At 41.2% G+C, this 27051-nt stretch overlaps 1 protein-coding gene across 2 annotated transcripts; it reads right to left on the reverse strand.

Moving 5' to 3' along the window:
- Positions 1 to 1808: 1808 nt before the first annotated feature.
- Positions 1809 to 25334, reverse strand: macroh2a1 (macroH2A.1 histone). Of its 2 annotated transcripts, none has more exons than XM_069676014.1 (9): positions 25217 to 25334; positions 23314 to 23514; positions 22645 to 22751; positions 22260 to 22451; positions 21192 to 21299; positions 14299 to 14389; positions 11234 to 11323; positions 6193 to 6367; positions 1809 to 3344 (listed from the first exon to the last, which is right to left on the reverse strand). In XM_069676014.1, the coding sequence occupies exons 2-9, from the start codon at positions 23483 to 23485 to the stop codon at positions 3179 to 3181; spliced, it is 1101 nt and encodes a 366-aa protein (XP_069532115.1). In that variant the 5' UTR covers positions 23486 to 23514; positions 25217 to 25334; the 3' UTR covers positions 1809 to 3178. The 2 variants fall into 2 exon arrangements, with proteins under 2 accessions (XP_069532115.1, XP_069532106.1); XM_069676005.1 differs by lacking the exon at positions 14299 to 14389 and adding an exon at positions 17162 to 17261.
- Between the last annotated feature and the right edge of the window lie 1717 nt (positions 25335 to 27051).

Below are 27051 nucleotides of genomic sequence, written 5' to 3' on the forward strand. Positions count from 1 at the left end.
GGAGGTCTCAGGTCCCGGCCTCCCTGGCTGGCTGGGAAACTGACCCCCATCTGACTCCTCGGTCTTCATTGTGCCCTGCCAGCGTGTAGCCTCAGGACAGGACTGAGGAGTGGGATCCGTCCCACAACAAGGAGGCTCACCTCTGCCTGTATGGTGGACTGAACCTGTCACTTTGTAGCCTTTATACATACATTTAAACCTTCTTTTGTTATTTAAAGGAATACGCAGTGAAGTATAAGAGTCTGTCTTTTGTAGTTTTGGTTCTCATGTCTGATTATAATAACAAATTTGTAATGAGATAATCACTAAGATCTGGGAACATGGGAACTTTACTGAAAGAAGTCCAACAAGGGCCTGTGTCCACTTATGGTGTTTGTTGGAACCTCAATTTCAGAGTGCTTCTCACTGGCCCTTACTGTTGCTAGGTTACGAAAGTTGTCTGGTGGCACTTCCACTTCCCTTTCTAGTAATCGTTAGGTCTGTTTTAATTGCTCTTATTTGCTTTTATTCACAGAAATTGTACATAGAAAGTATAAAAAACGAAGGAAAGAGATCATATCGTATTTGAAAAAAACAAAAGAATTAGCTTCTCCTCCGCCATTGTTGTTGACAAAGTTAATATCAAAAGTCCCGCCCCTTCTTGATTTTGATTGGCCGGCCACGGAGAAGTGACATTGACGAGCGCGGCGGTGTTCCAAAAGTTGAACGGCGTCCTCAGCTCAGCGTCCTGAAGCGCTGAAAACATCGAACTGCATTGGTTTTGCATAGAAAATAGGCGCTGCCAACACAAAAAACGCTGTTGGTGGACACAGGCCCCATTGTATTTGTGTTTATTTCAAAAACTTCAGGTGTAGTCACATTTGGTCATCCCCATCTGCAAATGAATTAGCCATGAGCAGAGACAGTGATAACCTGGTGTTTAGAAACCCCTCGCTCCTCTTTAGTTTTATCTTCGGGTCAAAATATGGAGAATCAAGAAAAACAAGGAGGCTACATCCACTTTTATGTACAGTCTCTGGTTTAGACATTGGAGCTACTTGGTTAGCCTTAGAAAAGGTTGTGGTTTCAGTTAAATACAATACTTCAAGGAAACTATAAAAGATGGAGGTGAAGTCATGTTACATGTACGTTACATAACTTACGTCAGTATAGGTGATAACGCAAGTATGACATCTGGGGCACACAGAACACAGGCCTCCAGGTTTAAGGAGTTTTGACCAATCAATCCACCACAACCAACTCCTTGTGCAAACTTTCTCACTTTTAATACTACAAACCTGACTTCCTGCTATGCTTTGCTCCAGTCATGACAACAGCAAAACAGGTAAAATACCAGAAAATGTTTATAGTCAGAAATGATCGGAGCAAGAGCAACAACCACAAACTTCTTAATGAGTGTGAAACATACATTAAGCTCCTTTAAGCCCCTCTGCTCAACTCGGGAAGTTGTGACCCTAACATTGCACGTCAGAATATCCTCTTCCTCTTTTCGTATTGTGAGACCTTGTATAGTACAGAAACACACACGTCTGCAGAGCTGCAGGTTGAGCTGAGGATCGTGAGGCTTTGAACGTGGCTTTCAGTCAAATCAAATCAATGTAGCGTGTCATCCTCCTGCCATTTGTTCTGCAACTTTTCAAATCATGCTCGCTTTAATACAGCAGAGATCAATTTAATATTACATTCAAAACAAACTTGTTTCCATGAGGAACAATAAAGTTTTCACACACCTTTTTTAACTTGATGAGTGTTCCCGGCAGCATCTTCAAAATGATGTCATTACTTCAAGAGGACCAAAGATGCTGTTTTTAAAGGTATTTTATTACCGGAGTGTGTACAGACCTTTTGTAGAGTCATCAATTGTAGCAATTCTTTAGAAAGCATTTTACATTTTTTTTTCTCATAAGAAAGTTAGGCTTTTGAAAAGTCCAAATGCAGCAGAGCAAATGCAGGTCGTGTTCCTGGTTTACGTCCGTCAGTCCCAATTCAAATCCAACTCAAATCGCCCAGCGTCTGTGTGAAGAGGCCTGCAGCTGCTGCACAGAAAATGGCTGAGATGAAGGCTGCAATTCTTGATTACAGGGCGCCATCTAGTGGCTGCTGAATGAACGAGCAAACCAAAGGTAACAGCAGAGAGCCTCTATTTCCAGTACGTTTGTTTTATGGCTTAAACAAAGACAAAACACAGAAAAAAACTCACTTTTTTTTTTGCTTCCAAACCAACTTTTAGAATCAGTGAAAATTAAAATAGAAAATAAAAATATGACTCTGTTACAGTCCAATATTTTACTATAACATTTCACAAATACTCCATCTATATAAACACAGATAGGAACACACAATATAAACCATTTGTGCCCTGCAAAAACCTCCGATCTCCACTTCTACTACATTATGTCATAAATTAAGTTTTTTTAAGGGAAATGAAGACTGTATGTTTACAGTGTAAAAGCATGGTGCTGGTACTAGGTTGAGTATATAATAAACTAGCTTTTGTATGTCATTTTACTATTTTCTTGGGGGGATTTAAGGTCTCTGCAGCACACAAGAAAACAAATCTTTTTCCACAAACATCACAAAAACAAAACCTCATTCCATCGTTATATCAGTCTCCTTCAGACCAACATATGTGAATGCTTTCTTTTCGTTATACAAGACTATCCACAACAGAGATGTGCCAAAACTCAGAATTTGTACCAAAAAATACACTGAATTAAATGTCTCGTGTTTTGAGATCAAAAGAAAGAGAATATCTGTTTTTACTATCTTTTCTGCTTTACATGCATGAACCCGTATTCATCGGACTTCTCTGGAAGCCTGGTAATTGAGGTGAAGCCATCGCTCTCGTAAAATCTTTTACAATGAAAATTAAATCTTCAAGTGAGTCTTTTCACTCGTTAAATCTGTTTTGTTGCACTGTTTGTATTAAAAGACCGCAGGATGAACAGTGCACTTAAACATTTAAATATCAGAGGAGATAAGTAAATAAGAAATTAAAAACAATATAAGAAAAATACAAACACAATGCAAAACAATTCCCGGCCTATAGAAAGATTCTTCTTTTTTTTTCTTCATATTTAACAAATCACTAGTAAACACCTTCCTATTTCCTCACAGGAAAAACAAGAGAGGGGAGAAAGAGGGCGAGGAGACGATTACTCCAAAATACTCCAAATTTTTAGCTCGTCTCCAGTTTGGCCATTTCCTGCACGTAGATCCCGATGCTCTCGCTGTCGAACAGCACGAAGTAGACGGTCTTGATGGTGGAAGACATGGTGGCCACAAAGTAGCTGGAGATGGCCTTGAGGATGAGCTGGGCAGCAGTCTGCTTCGGGAAGCCATTCCTAACAGGAAAGAAGAAGTCGTCACATTTAAAAGGCCAATTAGTGTATTTTCACCCTCAGTCCTGTAATGCTATTATGAGGAGCTAATGCCAGTATGGTAGAAAAAAATGCAATTTGGCTCTGTGCCTTTGGAAGATGCTATCCGCTTCTCCAATGGGCCCTGGAAAACCTCTGTCTGACTACGTAAAAGGAGTCATCTGGCGGAGGCCAGGGAGCTCGCTAAACTACACTTCCTCAATCTAGGACGCCCGCCTCCGATGTCATGTCTCGTTAAAAATCGTCAGGTTTGAAATGTAGACTGCAGACCTGAAGATTTTTTAGACGATCCATCGGTATATTCTCGTCGTATTTCAGATTCTGTACCGCTCTGAGCCATTGCCTGCAGCAAACATTGTAGTATTTCACTCCAGCGTCTCTCGCTGGGCCGTTCCTTTCAGAGGGAGGGGCGCAATGCATGCCGGGTGTTGTAAGAATGTAGAATGGGTGACACCACAAGCTGTTTGTACAACTCTCTCCACAGATATGGCGCCAATTTCAAATATTATTGCTTCTGTCAATTACAGATAACACCAGGGGAGAATTGCTCCTTTAAGGGAAATGTGATCAATACACAAGAAAAATGGTGCGGCTCCTCCAATTATTCTTGAACACGAGTGAAAGACACCTACAGTTATTAACTGGACAGTATTTTGCCCACTTTGACTCAATATTTCACCAAAGAAAATAAACATCCTGTTCTTGTAGGACAAAAAGTCAGAGGATCATTAAAGTTAGCAGGATCCATCTTTCAGGAACCATGAAGCATTCCTTCCAACAACTGTGGAGATTCAATCTGAACCAAAGTGATGGAGAGACCAACCAACCCCATATTGTCATCATTTTACTGTCTGTATCTGCTTAACAGCTTTTTAGTTTTGGAGACTTTGTTCTAAAAATCTGTTTCTTCTTTGTAAACCCTTGAGAGTTTTATCTTATCTTTATCTTTATGCCTCTGAATGATAGAAATGAAACACTCTAACAAGGGAACGTCTCAAAGCCAGAGCCAAAAAGGTTTGTGCTGCTTTCACACTTTTAACTGTTGTTCAAATACATTTCATATTTGTGTAAATCTTTCCAGTTCGAAGTGTGGAGTGTTTACAACTATTGCCGGGACACCATATCAAGTCTGGTTTTAATTTACAGAGAAAAAAGAAAGAAAAAAATGAAACAAGCTGAGACACATGAGCGAGACGTTTGATGCCGACAATGTAAGAATGCTTGGGAAAACACGTGAGAGGATTTTTCATCTGGTTCTAGTATTGATCACCGGGTTTGGGTGAACTCAAGTACAGATTTACAGGTTTGCAGCATTAATTTACCCTAAAATCTAGAATATAAGTCGCACCAGAATAAAAGACGCAGTCTGTTTTGGTGGTATCGAAGAGGGGATAATGGTTTTCTATGGCTACATATGAATAAAAACGTGTATACAAGTTATTTCAACACTATTTCAATTTATTTTCATTTGAAACACATTCAAAACACACAAATTACAGCGTGCCATCTGTTTTTGCCATGTTGAATTTGCAATCCTGCTAGCTACAGAAGCAGTAGTTGAGCTCAGCCTACGGTAGGGCTGTCAACGAATATTCTACACTTGAATATATAACCACATTTTATTTTTATTATGTTATTAAAACTTATATTTGATGTGAAAAAAATCAGCACCACTGCGACTGTCTTGTGCGCACTCTCTGGCTTACGGAGCATCTTTGAATGCACGCTGCATCACTTTATACGTTAATAATTAACTTAAGTCTCGCTGAAACGAGTTAATATAACAACCGTGAGGCGTGTAGTAATGATGGCGGAGAATTCAAATCCCGGCCCAGCGGGAGAGAGAGAGAGAGCGATTCTCACCCCCAGCACAATAGACGTGTTTTTTTTTAAAAGACATGTTTATGTTTAATAATGTTTAATAAATATACCTGCCACAGCACACCTCGCTCGGAGCGCTGAATGCTTGTTCTACCATAACCTAATTATTTCTTTATTATGCGGTGTGTAGGAAGCCTATGTTGATCTTTTTAAAGGCATGTTTAGGTTTTATTAAATATATCTTTTCAAGCAAGTTTGTCTCTCGTTGTATTGGTATGCACTCCTCTCCACATATTACGCAAAAATAAATATTCGAATAGTTCAAACCTTTGTTTTTTTAGAAGGAATAATTGAACGTAATTTTGGGCTAATTTTGACAACACTAGTGTACAGTAACGTTGATTGCTGTGAGGATGGCGGCTGCACTGCCGATCATGCCCCCACATGTCCGTGACGAAGCTTTCGCTAGACGCCATCGTCTGGGTAAAATACCGTTACATAATGACAAACCTCTCTCTGCATTTTATACTGGTATATTGGTCGCATCAGTACATAGGACGCAGCCCACTTTTTAGATTTAAATTAAACCAAATTTTACGGTTACGGTTTGGTGAACTAATACCAGTTTAAGACAAGTCAAGTGCAGCCTCTTTATTTATAAAGAGTATTTAAAAAAATAAGCTGAGTGTCCCCAACGTGCTTTACAGTTGAGGCAGACAGTTTGCAATCTGTCTGACTACAATACATTATTAAAAGGCAATGATAAAAGTCATCACTAAAGACAAAGTGAAAACACCCTCCTGTGGATCTACTAGCGATCCGCAGGATGTTTTTTGCGAGCTTGTTGTTAATAAAGACACGCTGCACACTGTCAGTAAGAGATACTCATGAAGCATCTTGCTTTTACAGTCACAAAGACCTGAATACCTCAAAATACCTGATTGCATGATGAATTATTTGCGAGATGTGTTTCTCTACGTGTTTTTCTTACCTCCCGCTACCAATGGAGGGGAAAGCCACAGACTTGAGTTTCTTCTCGTCAGCCAGAGCCAGGCAGTTCTTCACCGTCTTATCCAGCAGCTCCTCGCACTTATCGGAGCCCCAGCCTGGACTGTTACAGTGGATGACGTACTTCGCAGGTAGTCCAAAGCCGCCGGTCATGACAGCTGCGGGATGGAGAGGAGAGAGGATGACCAACAGTTAGTGAGGTAAAGAAATAAAGACGGAGACAAAGCAGAGGTGCTGAGGAAGCAGACAAAAAACATCAGTAGGAGAAGTTTCTGGATTACAATCATTTGTCACGCCAAAATCCAACAGAGGAAAAGATGGTGTCAATTCCAGCAAATGTTTGGCAGTTGAATAAATGTTTATGTGACGGCTTGCAGAAGTCTGAACACATAATGACACTAAATGATAGACCAATCTCTGCAGTCGCCCACAGCTGCCCCCTGCTCCATTTAGTGAAATCAGTGCCATAAACTCAGTTGTGCTCAAGCATCATATTTGATGTTCTAGTTTTGTTTCCCATGACATTAAGTGAACTTGTCGACCTACAACATGCTGCTGGATTTCCTCACTTTTGTCTACAGTCAGAATGAGCTTCATTAAATGGTTTTGTCAGAAGTCAAAACCCGAGAGCGAGTTTGGAGACCTGAGATGCTAAAATAACACTTTGCTTTGTGGAAAACATGTGCAGCAAATCTCCAAGAGCTTTAAATGCTTTCACCGGCGTATAACAACGAGGTGGGCCGCAGAAATCACTTCTCCAGGCAGCTAAAGAGGAGAGGAGGAGGAAGAAGAAAGGAGGAGAAGTGAGGAGAACGCAGAGATGAAGACAGGAGAAGAGTCCCGCCAGCAGCTGGAGACTGGGAATCTCAGCCAAAACCCTGATTCTGTAAAGTGAGAGAACTTCCAGTCAGATTTTATTAGACCACAGCGAACGTGTGACTGGACCGGAGTCAAAGCTGAGGACGAGCTGATTTCCAGATGGAGCACAGAGAGGATGGAGACACTTCACAGCAGAGTGAGAGCCTGTTACTCTGCATGTGAGATCTGGTCAGGAGGTAAAGTGTGCAAAAGATGATGATGATGATGATTACAGGTTTCATGACTGCCTGCAAAGTTCAACTGTTTGATGGTTTGAGAAGGAGGAACAGTGTGTAGTGGTGTTTGTGCACTGCACATCTGGAGATCACCTGTCAATCAAACTGTGCCGACAGCACTGTAACATTTCTGTTGATATAGTTTTATCTTCTGAGGATGATGCTCTTTTTTTTTTGTCCGTTTTCCTCGAGGCTTCAGCAGCTCATGTTGATTACATATTGCAGTTAATGGTACTTTTGTTGGGGGCTATTTTCAGTTGTGGATAAAAACGCATTAAAGTGATACTCTCAAAGATTTTCATCTAAATAAATGTCTGTTAAGTCACTTTTTATCGCCGAAGGATGTAACAAAATGGTGATTGAGCCTATGGCCACTGATGAAAGCCTGTGCAGTCTTGGCGACATTCGCTTAGCAGCTGCTTTTCCGGTCTCTTCAAGAGTTGCGAGTAAACAGTAATCTACTATGGCTGAACAAACAAAGAAAAGATGGATGACTACAGATACAACTTCAAAAATAAGTGAAAATCCAAAGAAAAAGAAACAAACTCAACGCTCAGATGAAGCAAACAGTCTAAAAAGGAAAGCGACCGTCAGCGAGGAAAATCAAGAGTTACAACCGGAGCCAACCGTGGACGTCACACAAGCAACACTGTTATGATATCTGGGAGGTGTGCTCCCACAATTACCGTTTATCCTCGTAGGTGCCGCCAAAGAGAACGAAACTTTTTGCTCAGCTTTTTGTTTGCTCTATAAAATGCCAAAAGTATAAACTGTTACTGTATAAAATGTATGTCAAAGTTTCTTAATGCCTAAGATGATATCATAGAATTGCCGGTTTTGTTACACCAACAGTCTAAAAGCCAAACTTATTGAATCAACCATCTCAGAGCAGCAGCAAATCCTCACACATAATGAGCTGGGACTGTCAATGACTTTAATCTTGAGCAAAGTAGCTGCTAATAAACTTTCTGTGTATCAAATGGAAATACATTTTTTTGTGCACTTTGTAGTGTAACCAGGGACATAAACAAATAAATCAATGCCAAGGTATACAGTAAACAAGTTATCATTTGCCTTACACCTTATCCATCCATCATCTATAATGCTTATCCTGTTCAGGGTCGCTGTAGGGCTGGAGCCTATCCCAGCTGTCACTGGGCGAGAGGCGGGGTACACCCTGGACTGATCGCCAGTCAATCACAGGGCTGACACATAGAGACAGACAACCTTTCCCGCTCACATTCACACCTCAGTGGTCACCAATTAACCTAACGAGTACCTGGAGGAAGCCCCTTACACTTTACCATTACCGTTCATGTCCATGCTTGAATCACTATAGGAGTGTTTCAAATGCCAGAGGTTACAGATGGTTAAATCACTTACTTGTAATTGGCCACATTATCAATTAACACTTATCATTTTTCTTGAACTCTCTATGCAGCAGATCATTTTAATGAATGAACCATGCAATTCAAAGGGTGATTAAGCTCTACCTGTATTTGAACACTAGCCAAAATGCAATTAGCCTCCTCTATTTATCTTCGTGCATGACTCTGCACCTGCCTGGCCTTGAAAATGAGAAGTTTCCTCACATAATCCAGAGGAGCAAATACTTTTTACAAGTACTTTAAACATCCTGAAATACTTCTTTGACAGCTGTTCTGATCCAGCTCTGGTCAGGATGATTGTTTGGCTGATCCAGATCCCTCAGAATCCCTGACAGGCTCTGCTGGCTCGCTGTTCAGTCACCTGGTAATCTATTTATGAGCTCCAGCAGAGAGCGGGATTATGATGCTGAGCTGGCTTGGCTGAATGAGAGAGAGAGAGAGAGAGCAGTGGTGAAGGTGGGGAGTGTTTGAAAAAGAGAGTGTGAGTGATGAATAATGAGAGAGACAGATGGAGAAAGAATAAGAGAGAAAAATGGACTGAAAGATAAAATGATCTGTAAGGGCTCAAACAGTACGGCTCTCTGAAGACCGATGGCTGCAGTTTGAGATTTAAGTCGCCAAGAACAGACATAACATGCCAATGTCTTTGATCGTGTAACTGTTTCTCTTTTCAGTTCAATTACAAAAGGAAACGTGCAATATTTAACCTTTAAGAGATGAATGAGTCGGATCTGTGAGTTCACACCCAAAAGGCCTGATCCTTTCTGCAGTGTCCTGACATCATTTTCTGAACGTGGAAGCAGAGGCCAAAAGCACCCAGCCCTGTTCAGCTCGGTGTGTGTGTGAGGACACACTGACATCACTGTCATAGGAGCTGGGTGGTTCTTAAAAGGGATCAATATGCAAAACTCCTCCAGTGGTGACATTGTGAGAAAGTCATGACACGTCAGTGTTTCTGAGGCAAAAAACTAAACAAACAAATTGGAAGCAGCTTGAATGCAAAAAAAGAGTGATAACAGGAGAGGAGATTAATGCAGCGGTCTGGTGGAAGGGAGGGTGTACATTTACATGTTCGGTTTTTTCTTAAGTACATTTGGAAGTTGTGGCTGCACAGCGGTGCAGGGGTTAACTAGAAGGGTCCTAGTTTGAATCTGGGTTCAGACCAAGTGGGACTTTCTATGTGGAGTTCTCTCCGTGCATGCGTGGGTTCCCTCCGGGTACTCTGACTTCCTCCCACAGTGCAAAGACATCCTTATTTAATCTGTGGCTCTAAATTGTTCGACTGAAAGGTTGTCTGTTTCTAACCACTTGCCACTGCCAGTTCAAGGCGGGATTATTACGCCTCTGTTACCTTCCGTCTTCTATGTAGAATGCACGGAGGTGGAATGGTGGGGTGAAGTCTTTCCGCCTCTGAGCCGGCATCAGGGGTAGTAACAGAGCGGAACAGCGCCATGTGTGTATGTGAAGCACGCGTTGTTTGTTTACACCTCGCGCTCGTTTTGCTTCCGCCGGAACGCTATATAAAAACACACACTGGGACGGCTTTACACCGGTGTTGCTTGGTCCAATGTAGAATGGCAAAGGCTGTATGACGGCAGAGCTTCGTTACGGCGCTGAGGCAGAACCGCAGTGTGAAAACGGCTAACGTGTGTCAGCCCTGTAAGACTGCCTTGAGTCCAGGGTGTAACCCCACCTCTCGCCCAATGACAGCTGGGATAGGCTCCGGTGCGCCCGCAACCCTGAACAAGACAAGCAGTATAGATAATGGATGGACGGATTTAAAGGTTTTAATGGTTGCATCAAAGTGAAGGCATCTTTAAGTACAACTTTAGATTTCTCTTCTCACCTTGTACTCAAATGGATCTGTGATCACAGAAAATGTTGGTCAAGGCATCTTAATGACATGACAGACTATAATATAAATATCGATAGCTGGATTGTAATACTCTACATTATCTTCTCTTTAAACACATAAAGTCTCATCATCAAATCTGACCATTTACTACTACAAGTCTTACACCTTAGAAAACATGTAGAAAGCTCTGCTCTATTCTTTGTTTTTCTGAGTTGCAACAATAAAGCGTTTCTTATATTGTTTGTTGTGTTGTTTATATTATTGTTAAATAGCCTGTATTTTGTCTTGCACCACAGACAGCAAAAAATAAGTCTTAACCTCTGCGGCTGTTTTACTACATAAACAAGTTCACAATCAGTATTGATCTTTCATCTTTGCCGACTGTCTGTAACTGACAGCAGACAGTCTACGACCACAGTCTGACCTGTTTCCTAAATATGATTTAGAAATGTGCTGCCATCATTCAAAAAAGGGGACAACACATAATGTTATAGAGAGAGTGATTTTTGAAAATAAGATTTAGACCTATTTTTGCATCATCACTACACAATTATTAACATTTAGTTAGTTTGAAATTTGTCCTATTTTATGTCACTTAAAATAAGTGCCTGTCTTATATTTTCATCCTCAAGCTAAGCAGCAGCTTCTGGAAGGCAAACCCAAACATCATCTGCTCTGTGCACTTACCACCAGCCACATCCAGGGGGCCGTTCTTCTTCTTCAGCTCCTGCAGCGCCTCAACGAACTCCTTCCCTCCCTTCTTTTCCAGAGCAGAGCCTGTTAAAGGAAGAGACAACTAGCGTGGTTACATCCTCCCATAAAGCTGACAGAGAGACAGACAAGCAGCAGGGGAAGACCAGAGGTGAAGTCATGCAGACAAACAAGGCAAAGCAAGACAACATGAGAGCAGATGCACGGACAGACAGGTCAGCAGGCAGACAACGATGCTGTCAATCATTTTACCTGTTTTCTCCCATACTGACAGTGAGACAAACTGAGGCTGTGTTTTGTGATTTGCTCAGAAAATGTCTTACAAATTAAGTGCAAAGACTGAGGGCTGCTATTTTCCAAATGACTCACTCTGAGTCAGTAGAGTAATGCATTATAGGCCCCAGTCCATAATTACTTCCCTCTGTCCTCACACGCTGGCTCGGACTGAGGGTATTTTCTTTCACTCGCACATTAGGAAGCGAGGAGTTTGTTTAAAAAGGAAAAAGGGCTGGCAGCATGTTGCTCTTTTTTATCATGTTTGCACACACGTTTAAAGTCCAGGGAGCAATTTCAGTTCAACTATGAGGAGGAGAACGATACATCTAGAAGTTATGAAACCATAAGGGAAGCAAGTACAACAGTTTCTTTCCTACATGTTTGGTTTGTTAAAGAGAGTCATTTCACATCGATCGCAGATCAGATGTGCTCAGAGCTTTAGAGAGAAGCAACAAAGGAAACCAGAGAGAGGAGAGAGGGAGTTTCAGTCCACCAGAGCCAGAAAGAATTACGGCTCTGGCTGCAAAATGACTGAAAACAAGCAGACTGGAAAAACACATTTAGGTAATGTCCATGTTTTAAAGTCAAGCTATTCAAATTAATTAGCAGGCAATAAAAGCATTCCAATTTGTAAAAAAATCTTGTTGTTTAAGAGCCTGTTTATAGTCATTAATGATTCAATAGTTGCATTTGTTAGTTTTAATTCCAAACAGTGATCAGGAGTTTTTTTAGCTGAGGTTTCAGGGATTTAATGTCTCAATCAGAAACTTGATTGGTTCCTTTTGTAACCACCTGAACTGACAGCAGAGGCGAGCAGGCGGAGGTTACAGGATGTAAAGTGAGTGCCAGATCATCCACACAGTCTCAGTCAGGTGGAGCAAAGCAGCAACAAGCAGCAGCAGATAGAAACATCTAGCTTTGTATGCATTACATGATGCACTCAACTGCTCTGCGTGGGTCATATTCCTACTGACACTGCATCTTCTCCATGACTAACAGCACTTGGATATATATATATATATATATAGACATATTGTATATAATTGCTTCAGAGGGTTTAGCTGTAAAGACGAGGCACAAAAGACACTGGAGAGAGTGATAATTTACTGGAGTTAGTTTTTGATGTTTTTTTAGGAATGTCGGACAAAGCTTATGTCCAAGCCAACGAATGGACCTGTCTCCTAAAGCAGGATACTAAATTATCAGGTGTTCAGACTGAAAACAGCAATGCCCTAAAAGAATGCACAGCGACGCATTAGTGAGGGCACTAAACACAAACGCACTACACGAGAGTTAAAGGAGCAGTTCGCCCCTGGAAAAAGCCACTGTCAGTCAAGTGTTCTCTGTAATCGATAGAAGCAATAATATTTGACATTGGCGCATAGCTGTGGAGAAAGTTGTACAAACAGCTTGTGGTTTTGCCCATTCTACATTCCTACAACACCCAGCGTGCATTGCGCCCCTCCCTCTGAAAGGAACGGCCCAGCGAGAGACGCTGGAGTGAAATACTACCATGTTCGCTGCATGCAATGGCTCAGAGCGGTACAGAATCTGAAATACGACGAGAACATACCGATGGATCGTCTAAAAAATCTTCAAGTCTGCAGTCTACATTTCAAACCTGACGATTTTGAACGAGACATGACATTGGAGGCAGGCGTCCTAGATTGAGGAAGAGTAGTTTAGCGAGCTCCCTGGCCTCCGCCAGATGATGCGTTTTACGTAGTCTGGAGGAGGTTTTCCAGGGCCCATTGGAGAAGCGGATAGCGTCCTCCAAAAGCACAGAGCGAAATCGCATTTTTTTGATAGGACTGAGGTTGAAAATCGGTGAACTGGCCCTTTAATAATACTATGTGACATCAGGGCAGAAGTCATTTAATCTTTTGTCCAGCTGATCACAAGTAAATTGTAGAAAACAAACTGTGTTCATGACTGTACGATTTTGCTTACAACGGTCCTTGCTATTTGATGTTGCATTGCGGCAATTGTCGAGACAGGTTCAACTTTTTTTGCCTGAAGACCGCCTGCATATTTTATGAGCCCTCTTCATCAGCATTTAAATGAATGAGGGGCCTCGTTTTTTTCCAGGCCGTGCTGTCTGTAAAAATCCAAACAGTTCTTTCTGCTCCGGTTCATGATGTTGAAATGGTCATCCAGGTTCTCCATCTAACATCATGAATCCTGCTATGACTGACAGCACCCTGTTGCAAGCATTATTTCCAAAACCATTACATTTTGGTGCATAAAAATGCAGGAATCTCCGACAGCTGACAAAATACATTTAGCTGCCACCAAACAGATTTTTAATGCAGTAAGCTGCCAAATTCAAATGATCCTTTTCACAATGTCCACATTGAGTTTGTGTTCTGAGAAAGGTTTACTGAAATCGTAGCGTGTGACTATAACTCTCTTTGGCAGCTGATTCTTACATCTTGGAAACTGGTGTTTCCCACAAGCACTTAATTGCTACATAAAATAGTCCCTGCCTGCACATTGCAAGCCCCTGCAAGTTAATTTCCACTAGTGACACAATAATAGTGCTGCCAGTAAATATTACATAAATGCATATAAAGAGCAGCAGAGGGTTGGGTTGTGGGTTGAAAGGTTTTCTTCAGGGTAGAGCATTAGTGAAATAAGCTATAAAGCAGAATAAAAAGGGTGCTGCTGCTGGGTTTTTGTCCACAGACTGCAGTGCAGACTATCCGGACTAAGCAGAGAGAGCAGACAGGCAGTCGCGGTCATCGTGGTGACAAAGGTTCCTTTACCTACTTCACCACCTGCATAGAGGGAGGAGTTGGTCGGGTGAACGACAGCGTCGCTCTCCACGATGGAAATGTCGGCTTGGACAACTTGCAACTACAGACAATAACAACAAACAAACAACAGGCAAACAACATGGTGGTGAAAACATGGTGAAAGATCAGGTGCGACAAGATGGGACCAGAAAAAAGGAATGAAGAGGAGGAAAAGAGAAAGAAGTGAGAACGCTCCTTATTTTCTGAGGTCACAGAAACAAGGTCATGTACTGTAAGTAGGAAGCAGGACAGCACAGTTAGCCAGACTGAATTAAAAAAAGATAATATGCAATTATTCAAAAACTTTTATAAATTATTTCTTATTCATTGCATTCACAATGATTCCAATATTTGTTTCTAGTTTAAGATATTTTGAGTCAACTTGCTGACTAATAGTGTCGTCTTGTTTTCATAGCTCAATAAAATGAGCAAAGAACTTTATAATCGCATTCCAGACCGTCGACCTTCCAGCCAGCCTTCAGTGAGTATCCAACAGAGGCTCATGTCAGTTTTTCTTTTCTTTTAATCACAATAACAGTCCTGAAATTACACTGGTAATAGTGAATGATAAGCCGGCTGAAAGGAGGACGACCTGGAATGAATCTCAACACACCTAGGATAGTCCTGGGGGGAAAGCAGGCAGGTTCACTGCTCTGAGGAGCTTTGATAAAATCCTTGAATGTCTCCACAGAAATTCATGTATAGCTACGGGGAAAAGTATTTTATTCATGATTCTATTGATCTGCATGAAAAACAGTATTTCTGCTCTTCATTTTCAGTCAGAGAGCAGGCACAGTCACTTGGGGTCAAAGACGATCAAAGATAAGACCTTGACAGGTTTTTTCACTGTGGGCAACATCATCAACAAGTTGTTTTATTAACTGAGAGCTGACCAACCAGCCGACTTAGACAAACACTCCTGCAGAGGAAAATTGGCTGCATCTGTGCAGAAACAAACACGTCAGCGGCCATAATTAGAGAACAGCTGCATCCTTTATTGTCGTTTACTGTCTTCTGCGAGTCATTTGATGGAGCTTTTATTTGCAGTAACTATGTCTTGCTGAGGGTCAATATCAAAGCATCAAAAATACAGCTTGCCTTATTAAAATTGTGTAGCTGAATGAAAGCTCATGTGCTACAACAATAAATTCAAAGGTTTGCTTAAACTGACCTACATTTCATTTTAGTGACGATCCAAAATGAGAATTTCCTGCCACAAAACAAACTGATCTCATGAGATTAATGACAGTTACACAATCTAGCTTTTTCTGAGCTTGTGATGCAGAACACGGACGATGTCACAAGATATATAAAGTGATTCCAGAGAAGCACCAATAGCCTGAATTAGGGTATTTCTTTAACTAGAGTGTTTCTTGTATGATTATATCCTCTTACGACCAGGGCTTGAACATAAACTTTTTTGCTCACCAGCCACTCTGGATAGTGGTTTTCCAAAGTTACAAGCCACTCAACGTTTTCACTAGCCACAATTTATTTGTTGAGAAATTTTCTTTGATTAAAGACGACTATGGTGTGCTACAATTTACTTGATAAACTAGAAAGCCAATCTCGACCTGACCTCAGCTTTTGGTTGAACTGTCTTTTCTTTTTCTTTGTCTCCTCTTTATTTTCAGTTTCATCAAGTTTTCTTTTCTGAGTTGTCTGCTCTCAGGGCTTTGTTACACCCGTTACGTGCTGCCACATTTTAATTCTTCACAGGGACTTCTTGTGTGGTCACTAGCACGGCAATCTTGGATCCCATCAGCTATAGTCTGAGACGATATAGCCTATGGGGACACCGGTGAACGTGCCGGGCGGTAAGCTATGAATGACTTCCCGTCAAGACTTCCTTTTCCCTGTGTTGCATTGTTACAGAAAGAGAAACAGTTTTCTTGTGATTCACTTGTTATCAACGGGTCTTACTTTTGACGTAATTTCAACATCATGATGCAGATTTGTAAGAAGTAAAAATCCAAGCTTTGTCAGGTCTGAAAAAACGTTTAAAGCGCTCGTTTGTTGAACGGAGGTCGGAAGTCGGGAAATTTGAACGGCTTTTGTGACAGAGTGTCAAGGGAATTCATCTCAAGTCAAATTTCAGATCTAGAACGGATTGTTAGCTGTTAGCATGCAGATGTCTGTTTATAGAGATTAAAAAGAAGCTAAATCATCATCAAAAAGCCGCTGATGGGAGCCAGGATGGCATCACGACAGATTACACTCCGCCTGCTTTTGCTCTCCTCATGGACTGTTTTTCCTGCATACGCCGCAGTCTGCTGATACGTGATTGGTCAAAATTACTCGGACTACAAGCGTAGTTCAAGCGGAAACCAGAACACTTGCCTTCCCAGAAATCCACGTCCCTGCCTACAGATTCTACATTTCTATGTCTGTCACAATGCAATGATGCGTTTTCAGAAGACTGCAATTAAAAAACGTGTGAATGCCGACCGCCAAAGTGGTTAGTAAGAGTGAGTGAGTTACACACCACTGCCCAACTCTACCCGCATTCGGCGGGTGCTAATGTCAAGCCCTGCTTACAACATTTTTTTTTCAAAATAAACAGAGATTTATTAGTACTTTTAAGTAAGCCATACATTAATATTTATATCTCGTCCACTACCATCAGATCGACGTCTGTCCTAAACGAACAACCGAGTTGCCCACAGTGTCAACAAACCTTGTCCTTTGAACCAGTTGAGCTGTCTTTTTCTGAAGGCTCATTATTTTCTGACTGATTAATTGACATAAGCTGTATTTTGTTGAACATTCAAGGATTTTGAATCACAACCCCCACTGGGACCAGAGAGAAGGGGGGCGGGCAGGGGGACCTCACCTAGATCATCTTTAAGTTCAAGTTCAGCATTGGTGGGGTTGATGACCCCCTCCACGTCAAAGCCAGCCAAGTTACTGACCTCGCTGTGGATAAGGTTGAGCTGCGGAGGAGGGGGAGGCATGCCGAGGAGGAGGGAGAGCGAGGAGGAGGAGGGGAGGAAGCAAAGCCATTAAAACCAGATTCACTACACTGCACAGAGGGATACCTTGACTTTTTGATGATTTATAGAACCGTGTATTCAACACATCTGCAGCTGAACGCAAGCTGTGAGCATATGCTAACTGTGTTGGTGTGGCATGTACAATTAAATATCTAAATGTAGACTGACAGCCCACGCTCTGTGAGTCATATGTAAATTAGTGTACTGTAATCAGCTTGCAGTCAAAAACACTGCCACAAAGGTTATACGGACTGCTGCAGCTGTAATTTTAAAGCCAACTGTATGAACTGAAAGAGTTCAGAGGAGGACATCAGGCCTGCAGGTGCATTGATTGAGAAATGCTAAATTATTTAAAATGTCAATGGAAACGGCCTGAATAATCAGGAACAGGCAAATGGTTGAAAGCTACTGTTAAGTATGTGTTCTTCACTGCAACACATTCTGAGGTGTCGCAGCAGGAACAGCACAGGTGTTAGGATGGCTCTGCTCTGTTAAATTGCCCACTAAGCCATTATAGTGACTGCGTTTACTTGCAAACTACTTTTACACCATAAATAAGAATATGACAACATTTAGTTTGGTACAGGTCGAGTAGACAGGATATTCACTTTGTATAATCCAAATTAGGCTTCACAAATGTAGCATTTTCAGATGTCAGTCATGTGGGAGATGCAGATATTATGCAGGTTTTAGGAGCATTATTTAGGAGTATATAGCACATTCGCCATATGGGTCCCAATTGGGGTTTTTACTGCCTGTGCACGGCCGCACAGCCTCTTGTCTGTTCAGCTCTGTGCATTGTAAACAAACCATCTACCTGGGGTAGATGTATGCACAAAAGGAAAGCCTCAATTTCCGTTTGTAAGGAGAAACACTCTTTCAAACCTTATAGAAATTTGGGGAGCAAATCTGAATCTGAAGAAGCCAATTTGATTATTTACAACTGGGGTTTAATGCTGTGACATGTCAAAATGTCCTTTTTGAAAAACATCTGTTTGTAGTTGTGATTAAGTTACATCAGAATGTGCTGTAGAGATGATTTATATCACTTGTCTATAACTAACATGTCATGCTGTGTCCCTTTAGTCCTGCTGTTCCTGTGCATTGTCACCTAGTATTCTTTTTTTATCAAAGTGGATTTGTTTGCAAGGTGGCCCAACAAAGAATCTGTATTAATATCCATTATATCATTTTATTTTTGTGTTTGTTTAACGCTAGATGTACTGCCAGATGTAAGCCAGCAATTGTATCAACACTGTGGAAATATTCTAAAACAAAAAAGTCAAGAAGTCAAGGTATCCTTCAAAATGTTAAGAATTTTCAGTGCAAAGGCAACATCCTGTTAGTGTTTCAAAATTCATTGATCAACTGTTATACAATCATCACATTTCACCTTTTAGGATTTAAAGTTAAAGCTTAGTAACAAAAAGCCACAAAACAAAGCAGTGACGGTGAAAGCAACGAGATTCGGATTGTGTGACTGAGGCTGAACATTTGGGCTGGAAAAGTGCAGTAACATTAATTAAGTCTAAAAAACAGAAGCTTTTCTATTCATGGGTTCATTATCTTAATCAGAGGGAGGTTAAATGCATCCATTTGATTAATTATCATCCTGTGATTCAAACAGCTGCTGTGATCTGTGGTCAGCTACACAAGCAGGGAGCCATTTTACTAATGAAGAGAGCGTGATGACGGCAGATAAATACTGCTGGTACTGAGTGTTTAAGCTGAATTCAAAATAATGCAATGAGGCCGTGTCTACACGTACACGGGTATTTTTCAAAACGTAGCTTTTTCTCTGCGTTTCGGCATCACACAAACACAGTTTTAGGTCACTGAATACGGATCTTTTGTAAAACTCCAGCCAGGGTGAAGACTTTTAGAAACTCGTGTAGACGGGGTAAATGGCGTTTTTAGCTGGTGACCTCAGGCTGTGCACTGTTATCTCTCTTTGTGAGGCGTCACCAATGAGGCAACATTCCAAATAATGGACGTGACAAAAACAGTGATGCTTCTAACCTTGCTAACAGGACTTTTTACATTTACACACAGTTACTCTATATCGAGGAACAGAGGCGTCGGGATGCGCTACGGAGGTCAATGTCTTCCGGCAATAGATTTCTTTAAACTTCTGATTGGCCGCGATTTTCTTTGTATTCTTTGCATGACCAGGTTATATCGCCGCCTTTTGGTGTGGCATTCTCACGACAGTGTTTCTGTTGAATTTTTGCGTTTTCGTTTGGATAGGGATTTGTTTTATAACCGTGATTGTGCGGACGGGGTTTTTCTGGAAACTTACCCGTGTACATGTAGACATGGCCTGAGAATGGGTCTTAAAATGTATATTTGCAGAGGCAGCATGTGTATAAATTCTAGCCTCTATTTTGTTATGCATCCATCATATTTTCTGCTCAGCTTTTGATGTTTACCAATCTTCTTAAATTAATAAATGGTGAAGTGAAGCAGAACAAAGTGAATTTGTTAACAGTAAATGTTGGAAATGCTTGTAAGTAAATGCTGTCAATATGCTTTAAAAAGACACAAGCAGAATCACCGCCTGTGTGCTACTACATCACGTCAGGTTAATAAGTCAGTATTACATTATATTAGTATGAACATGTGCAGGTAGACCAGGGCATGCAGTGCCATAAGCAGCAGGTAAAGTCGCAACTGAGCTGAAACGTTGAGTACTGGAAGTACATTTCCCACACTTGTTCCTCCTAGGGGAGCACTTCATTTCTCTTTAATCAATTTTAAGTGTGTAAAATGGAATTTTAATGATGACCAGATTGGAAAACAACAACAAATTATATTAAAATCTGTTGTGTTATGACAGAAAACTAAAATCACAGAGGACACTGTTGAAAGGATAGAGCTCCAAAGAAAACACAGCACTGAAAATGTTTTTGTGTTTTTAGCTCAATGAGAGCAAAGCAGCCAAAATGTTCCTAATTCAGAAATTACTATGATTTATTATCGCTGATTAACATTAAGGATCAGGGAACTTGTGACACTACTTGCATCATTCTTGAGTCATTCCTTCTCTTACACGCGATGTCGTTCCCCTGCCCTTTCATGTTTTTCAAAGTCAAATCTATTTTTATACTTCTGCTTCTGATCTTGAAAGTTTAAAGTCTAAGAAGAGACTTTGAGGCAAATGTACTTCCATGTTTCAGTTCAACAGAAAAGAAGATTAAAGAGATGAATGCTTTTTTTTAAGCTCAGCAGGACCCAAGCAAGTAGAGATACAGATCTGAGATACAGTCGACAATCAGTTAACACATCATTCATGGTTTGTCCTATCACACTTTAAGATCTGTTTAAACCCTGAAATAAAGTTTGGTGAATGATAGCAGACCTGTGAGGAAGAGCAGCATCACAGAAACTTACATTTATAAGACAAAACATCACACACAGCTTTATTTCTATGAGACAGAAATGATAAATACTTGATTTCACCCCCTTAACTGGGTCAGATATGATGGGAGTAAGGATACAATCTAAAGCAAAATAGATTCAGTTTGTTGTGTATTGCCTGCAAGAGTAGTTTAGACTATCTCCAAACCCTGCGGCTGACTAAAATACAAAAAGCATGTGTGGTTTTACAGTTCTTGAGCACTGATCAGATTTTTCTGGTTGCTCATGAATAACTGAAATATATTTTTCTTCTCCAAAATAAAGAAAGGATCCTCCATGACTAAATGACCTCTGAAGAAAGTCCTTTCACTGACGATTTTACCAACTGCTAGATACTTTTTGACTCGTCCTATTTTAGCCTGGCATTACTTCTATTCAAACCGTTGAGACTCAACTCTGGTTTATAAATACACCTGTCTGGGGTTAATATATTTGTGCAGACAGATAACTGACCTTTTGACCCAGGAAGAGGCTCTTAGTTGAAAGCACAGTGAAGCTGTCACCTGGAGATCCCTCTGTGGTGCTGTCTGCCGACGCCGCCTTGCTCACCTCACCCTGCTTCTGTTAAGGACACAGAAGACATGTTAGCACCATGTGACACACAGTTATAGTGATATGGTTTTCTGTATGGACATAAGAGGTCAGGGTCAGCCACTTTAAAGTAATAATCTCAAAGATTTTCATGTAAATTAATGTCTGTTAAGTCACTTTCTATCGCTGAATGAGGCAACAATAGTGAATGAGCCTATGACCTACTGATGAAAGCCTTTGCATTTGCAGAATTACGGACACAAGCAGCGCCCAGTTAGTGACGCGATTTCTATCACCCAGCAGTGGCTGGTCTGCCAGAGAGGGTAGGCGGAGCTAACGCAGCGTAAAGAGGTTGTTTTTCCGGTCTCTGCAGGTGTTAACTACAGGTACAACTTCAAAAAAATAAGTGAAATCCAATGAAAAAGAAACAAACTCGACGCTCAGATGAAGGCAAACAGTCTAAAAAGGAAAGCGACCGTCAGAGAGGAAAATCAGGAGTTACCACTGGAGCCAATCGTGGACGTCACACATGCAACACTGTGTGGATATCTGGGAAGTGTGCTCCCGCAATTACTGTTTATCGCCAAAGGCGCCGCCAAAAGGAAAGAAACTGAGATCTTCGAGATTATAACTTTAAAAACATCTAAGGTAAAATAGTACAAGGATAAGGAAGTGCTGCCTATGTCTTTCATCTGTTTGATGTTTAAAGAAACAGTTGTTGTTAATGGTAAACAGGGTGTTTTACATAATGTGAATGTCTTTAATAACTGTTTTTTAAATCTTTATTTTCACATGGCACGCTTATAAATCAGCATACCAAAACATCATGGTTAGGTTGTTAAACAGCTACAATAAAAAGTTTTGTGCTCTTGCGCAGCCAACAAAAACCTCAATAACATCTGTTCACAAATCAAACTGTTTCAACAGCAGATTCACATTCAGTGTTGATTTCATTACAGAGACGTGTGGCCTGTTAACATGAAGCACTACCTTAGCCTTCGCTCCGGCCTTTCTCCCGCTCATTTTCTTGGCTGTAGATTTCTTGACCGGCTTGGGTTTCTTCTCCGGGGCCGGTGAGACAGGCGTCTCCAATTTGCCCTTTGCTCCTCTCTTCTTAGCCAACAGCTCTGGATGGATGTTGGGCAGGACTCCACCTGCTGCGATGGTCACTCCTTTCAACAACTGAGACAGAGAGGAGGATAAAGTTAAGAAATAAAGAGTTAATATGATCCCACACTACTTATATGCATTGTAAAAACGTTGACAATGATGTGTTTCTCTCTCTTTTTAAATGTGCTACAAAATGAAAACATTTAAGAAGCAGAAAATAAAATGTCTAATTTTGTTAGTTTTTCAGATACGTGCAGCAGCTGACCTGGTTCAACTCCTCATCGTTGGCGATGGCCAGCAGGATGTGTCGTGGTGTGACGCGACCTTTCTTGTTGTCTCTGGCTGCGTTACCTGCCAACTCCAAGATCTCCGCTACATGGGTAAAAAAGTCAGAGCAGTTCATCAGCATAGATTGTAGAGCAAAAATCAGCCCATGTCTATGGATGCACAGCTGAACTCAGTTAATGATAACAGATTTACTTTACCTGGTTTATTTTATTCTATATTATTGTTATACTGTAAAATACATTTTCATAGATCAAGTGCAGTGCCAAATGTAACCCATAAATTTTTTCCGGAAATATCAGGAGATAAGTTGATTTCTGAGTATACAAAACTTCCACAAAGCACTTCCACATCAGTATCTACAAACTATCATATCTGTAGACTAAAGCTAATGTTAGCAACTTTGTGAGGAAAAGTAATTTATAGCATCTGCATTTGTTAAACATAGATTTAGAGAGCCCTCATGATGAAAAAGTTGCTCAGTAGCCAACAGCATCATGCTACATATCAGTTGTTGCAGTCCTCTGCAGTGTTCTCAGAAAAGAAAACTGCTTAAAAAGCTTCTGTAGTAAGAAGACAAGTTGTCCTATGTGTTCAAATGTGCATCTTTAACCTTTGCTTTTCTCTCCTCTCCAACAATGAATCTTACCAGTCAGATACTCAAGGACAGCTGCAAGGTAGACAGGTGCTCCCACCCCTATGCGATATTTAGGCAAGCCCCTCTTGATGTAGCGCAGCATGCGCCCAACAGGGAAGATGACCCCGGCCTTGGTGGACCGGGATGTCTTAGTCGACTTCTTCTTTCCTCCTCGGCTAGACATGGTGCTGAGTCCGCTACCAGTGTCAGGCTCTGCGGGGACACATCAATAATGATAGATTAACAGATGTGGATCGCTCCTCGTGATCAATAGCTCAGCTGTGACACTGTAAACATACTAAAATACTGCTTCTATGAATTTCTGATTAAATTTTTTAAATAAAACACTGGCAGGTTACATTCTTGTTAGTATGACTGTATGAATATCTGAGATTTTGTTTACTAAATACTTTTTTACAACTTACAAAATGCATTTGCTTTATTAATTAACTCTACATTTTAAAAACTCTTTAGTTTGTATTAATTTTGACCCCCTCAAATTGTTAAAAACAAGTTGATTCAGCCCCAGCACATTTTACATCCCAGCAAGTAACCCTTAGTATATGTAGTAACAAAAACAACCATTGTTATGATGCCAAACCCTTTCACATGAGTCCAATAATCATGCTCTTTTAAGACCTCCAGCTATTTCCAAATTAAGATTTTATGGGTTTTTTAGATCACCCCGAGGACCAAGAGCAGTGGGAGGAAATTGATTATAAGAGCTATGCTTCTGCCTGATCACACTTAATTAAATTACTAAATTTGCCATTAGCATCCTAACATGATCAGTAGTCAAATGAAAATATGCATAATATTCTGGTTTCTGTGGTTAAACTTAAAGCTCCTGTGAGGAACTTTCGGTTTGTGGCGATTTTGGCGCCCCCTGTGGACAAAGCTGTATCTCTTATCTCTTTGCTGATTTTGTCCTGTACATGCTTAAAGCTCCTGTGAGTTTTTCGGTGGTTATGAAAGAGACTGAAATTAATTCATTCTGATTACTGATACATGATCTGATTAACAAAGGCAGCTTGCAGTTGAACGCTTTGTCTGACACCTACCCCCTGCCATCGGTTTCAGGCTTTAAAAATAACTGTATAGAAATAATCAATCTTGTCGCTGATGGTCTGTTTGCTTTTGTAGGTCAGACAGAGTAATCAGAATTAATTTCAGTCTGTTTCAAAACCAGGGAAAAACTCCTCACAGAAGCTTTAATAAAAACCCATATTGTCCAAGTCAGTCCCTAAGATAATTTCATGACATGTAAAATTATTGTCAGTCCTTTTTTATTGTATCAGATGCACACACCAATTGGCTGTCTGTTACTGAATCAATTATAAAGGCCATGCTGTTTCCTAAACCTGCTCTCATGCATGCATTTTACACGGTACATCTTATTATATTTCTCACTGGGAAATTACAACGTTATTGACAAACAGACAGCAGATGCTACATTTCAGGCCGCTCCGGTCAGGTGTAACGTTAGGTAGGTGGGTTTAACCGCCACACTGGGCATTCTGTCTGCTGCCCACTGACAGACAAGGAGACGATTTCCGCATGCCAACAGCCGCCGGATGTCTCGCACCGGTAAATTTATAATGTCCACAGACTTAGCGACAAAACAAAAGGCTAAAATTGAGCTGTCAGACGACCTGAGGACATTTACTCGTTAAGGTCAGCGAGCTGTCGGGTGGGAATTACCCCGGTGGAGCGACAGCAGCTGCCCGCTCCTACACCCCTCCCCTCCCCGCCTGTCAGATCCAGCAGCACGGTCTCCGCTCTCGGCCTCCATGCCAGAAAAACACGAAATAACAGCGTTAGTTTCTCAGTTTAACGGTAGGAAACCGGTTCGGCTGGCAAGAAGCGTTCATATTTGACTTGACAAGACTGTGTGCAAAACCGGAAGATTACTTACAAAACAGGGCACAGCGGAAAATGTCTCCCGTCCTCCGGTAACAAGCCTGGGCAGAGTCCTCGACTCCCACAATCCACAGCGAGCTGAATATTAGCGCGAGCCAGCGCTGCCCGCGGAGCGATGCAACGGCTGGAGACAGGGAGCAAACCTGCTGAGCTGTTGCAGAGCTGATCTTTAACCCTTTACACCTTTACTTGTCCAAGGAAACACGTGGTTGAAATGCTGAAATGCTGACTGTTTCCCGAGCAGATCAATGCTAACTCTTAAGACATTAAGCTTTCCGACAGTCACATTATACACAGTGTGTGGTCTGCATCACACTTTGACCAGGGGCGTCACTTTTTAAAAACATTCCCTAGCCCAACCCCTCACAAATCCTCTTGTTAGATTAGAGTCTTCTGATAGATATTAATAAAGAACAACCAGTTTTAGTACAATAAATTAACATTTGAGTATAACAAAACAAAATGTGTGGTTCTGAGGAATTTCAAAGAAAAGCTTTCAGTTGGCACAAAATTATACAATTTCAGAGAAAAGAATTGATTAGACCAAAAAAAAGAAAAACATCCATGGACCGCTGGGAGCAGGGGCAGATCCAGAGGGGTGGCCAATGGTGGCCTGTGCCCCCTTGAAATCCTAGTGTCTGTGTGTGTGTGTGTGTGCGCGCGCACAAATGACTGTATATATAAATGGACAACCCGTCTCCCTCTGCTCCCATTGTATGTAATTGATGCCAAATTAGCGTAGAGACTGCGCAGTAGAGATCAGCGAGTGAAGCGGCCGTAGCCACTTCCGCTAACCCAAACACACACTTAACTTACCGAAAAAACAGCAAGGACACCGGCGTGTTTAACAGCAGAACAGCTTCTCTGTGTTGGTCTGAGGTTAACGTTCACAGGTATGGAAACTTAGTGATTGTTTTAGTTACGTTTTCACTCGCGGATCGTCCTCCGCTCTGCTCACCCGGAACTGATTGGCTGCAGGAGCCGAATTTGTCAACAGAGCTGTCAATCATCATTTTGAGAGCATCAAATAACTAATTCAAAATAAACTTGTCAGAAAAATGAACACTTGCACGTAAATCAGCATGATAATAACTAGCTATAATGACAGAAACCATGTTTGAGAAAAAATTAGCGGGCGTGTATTTTGATTTTATAGTTTGACCCATGTCCCACCTGTTAACATGGAGGAGGCGGGCTTTGTGACCTATACTGCAGCCAGTCAGCAGGGGGCACCCGAAATGTTTTGGCTTCACTTTTAGGGAGCTGTCATGTCGTCCATCTTTTTATACAGTCTATGGTGCGCGTGTGCAAAATAGTCTGGATCCGCCCCTCCTGGAAGATGAAAATGTTTCAGTTTGACTAAAACTTTAACGGGTAGCCTATCCCAGGTCTGTGTGACTGTTGTTAGCTAGCTTACAGCTAATCTACATTTGGTTAACTGACTGAGTAAGCACATACGCAATCAATAGAGCAGTCAACTTTATGCAAATGACCTGATGTTAGCATGCTAACATTCAGCCAATAAGCTAATCAAAGCTACAAAGTACAGCAAATAAAATTGACTCTGACATGAAAATTCATCCAATAGCTGTCAAGATATTTCAGTTAAAGCCAAATTTGGTGCTAAAGGAAAAGTCAGGGGATCACCAAAGTCATAAGGACTCATGCTTTGGGTGCAATAGTTGTTAATAATATGTCATGGAAATAAAATATAATAATTGATGAGATATTTCCGTCTGGACCAACTGACTGATATTGACATCCCTTGGGTCATGCATAAATTTACCATCTTTTGATTTATTCACACACTGGTTTACAGTTTTATCATAT

This window comes from Semicossyphus pulcher, unplaced genomic scaffold (assembly GCF_022749685.1).
Source record: "Semicossyphus pulcher isolate SPU_LCO1_2020_fin unplaced genomic scaffold, fSemPul1.0.p SCAF_10, whole genome shotgun sequence".
NCBI classification, from domain to species: Eukaryota; Metazoa; Chordata; class Actinopteri; order Labriformes; family Labridae; genus Semicossyphus; species Semicossyphus pulcher.

What these genes read in the sequence shown, in the direction of transcription:
- macroh2a1 (XM_069676005.1), bottom strand. Translation starts at nt 23,485, where the DNA reads ATGTCTAGCCGAGGAGGAAAGAAGAAGTCGACTAAGACATCCCGGTCC. An exon ending in AGGCCGGAGCGAAGGCTAAG is followed by an intron (nt 21,300 to 22,259) that starts GTAGTGCTTCAT and finishes TGTCCTTAACAG; the next exon opens with AAGCAGGGTGAGGTGAGCAA. An exon ending in TGAACTTAAAGATGATCTAG is followed by an intron (nt 11,324 to 17,161) that starts GTGAGGTCCCCC and finishes TTCCTTTAACAG; the next exon opens with GCTCTGCTCTGGAAAAGAAG.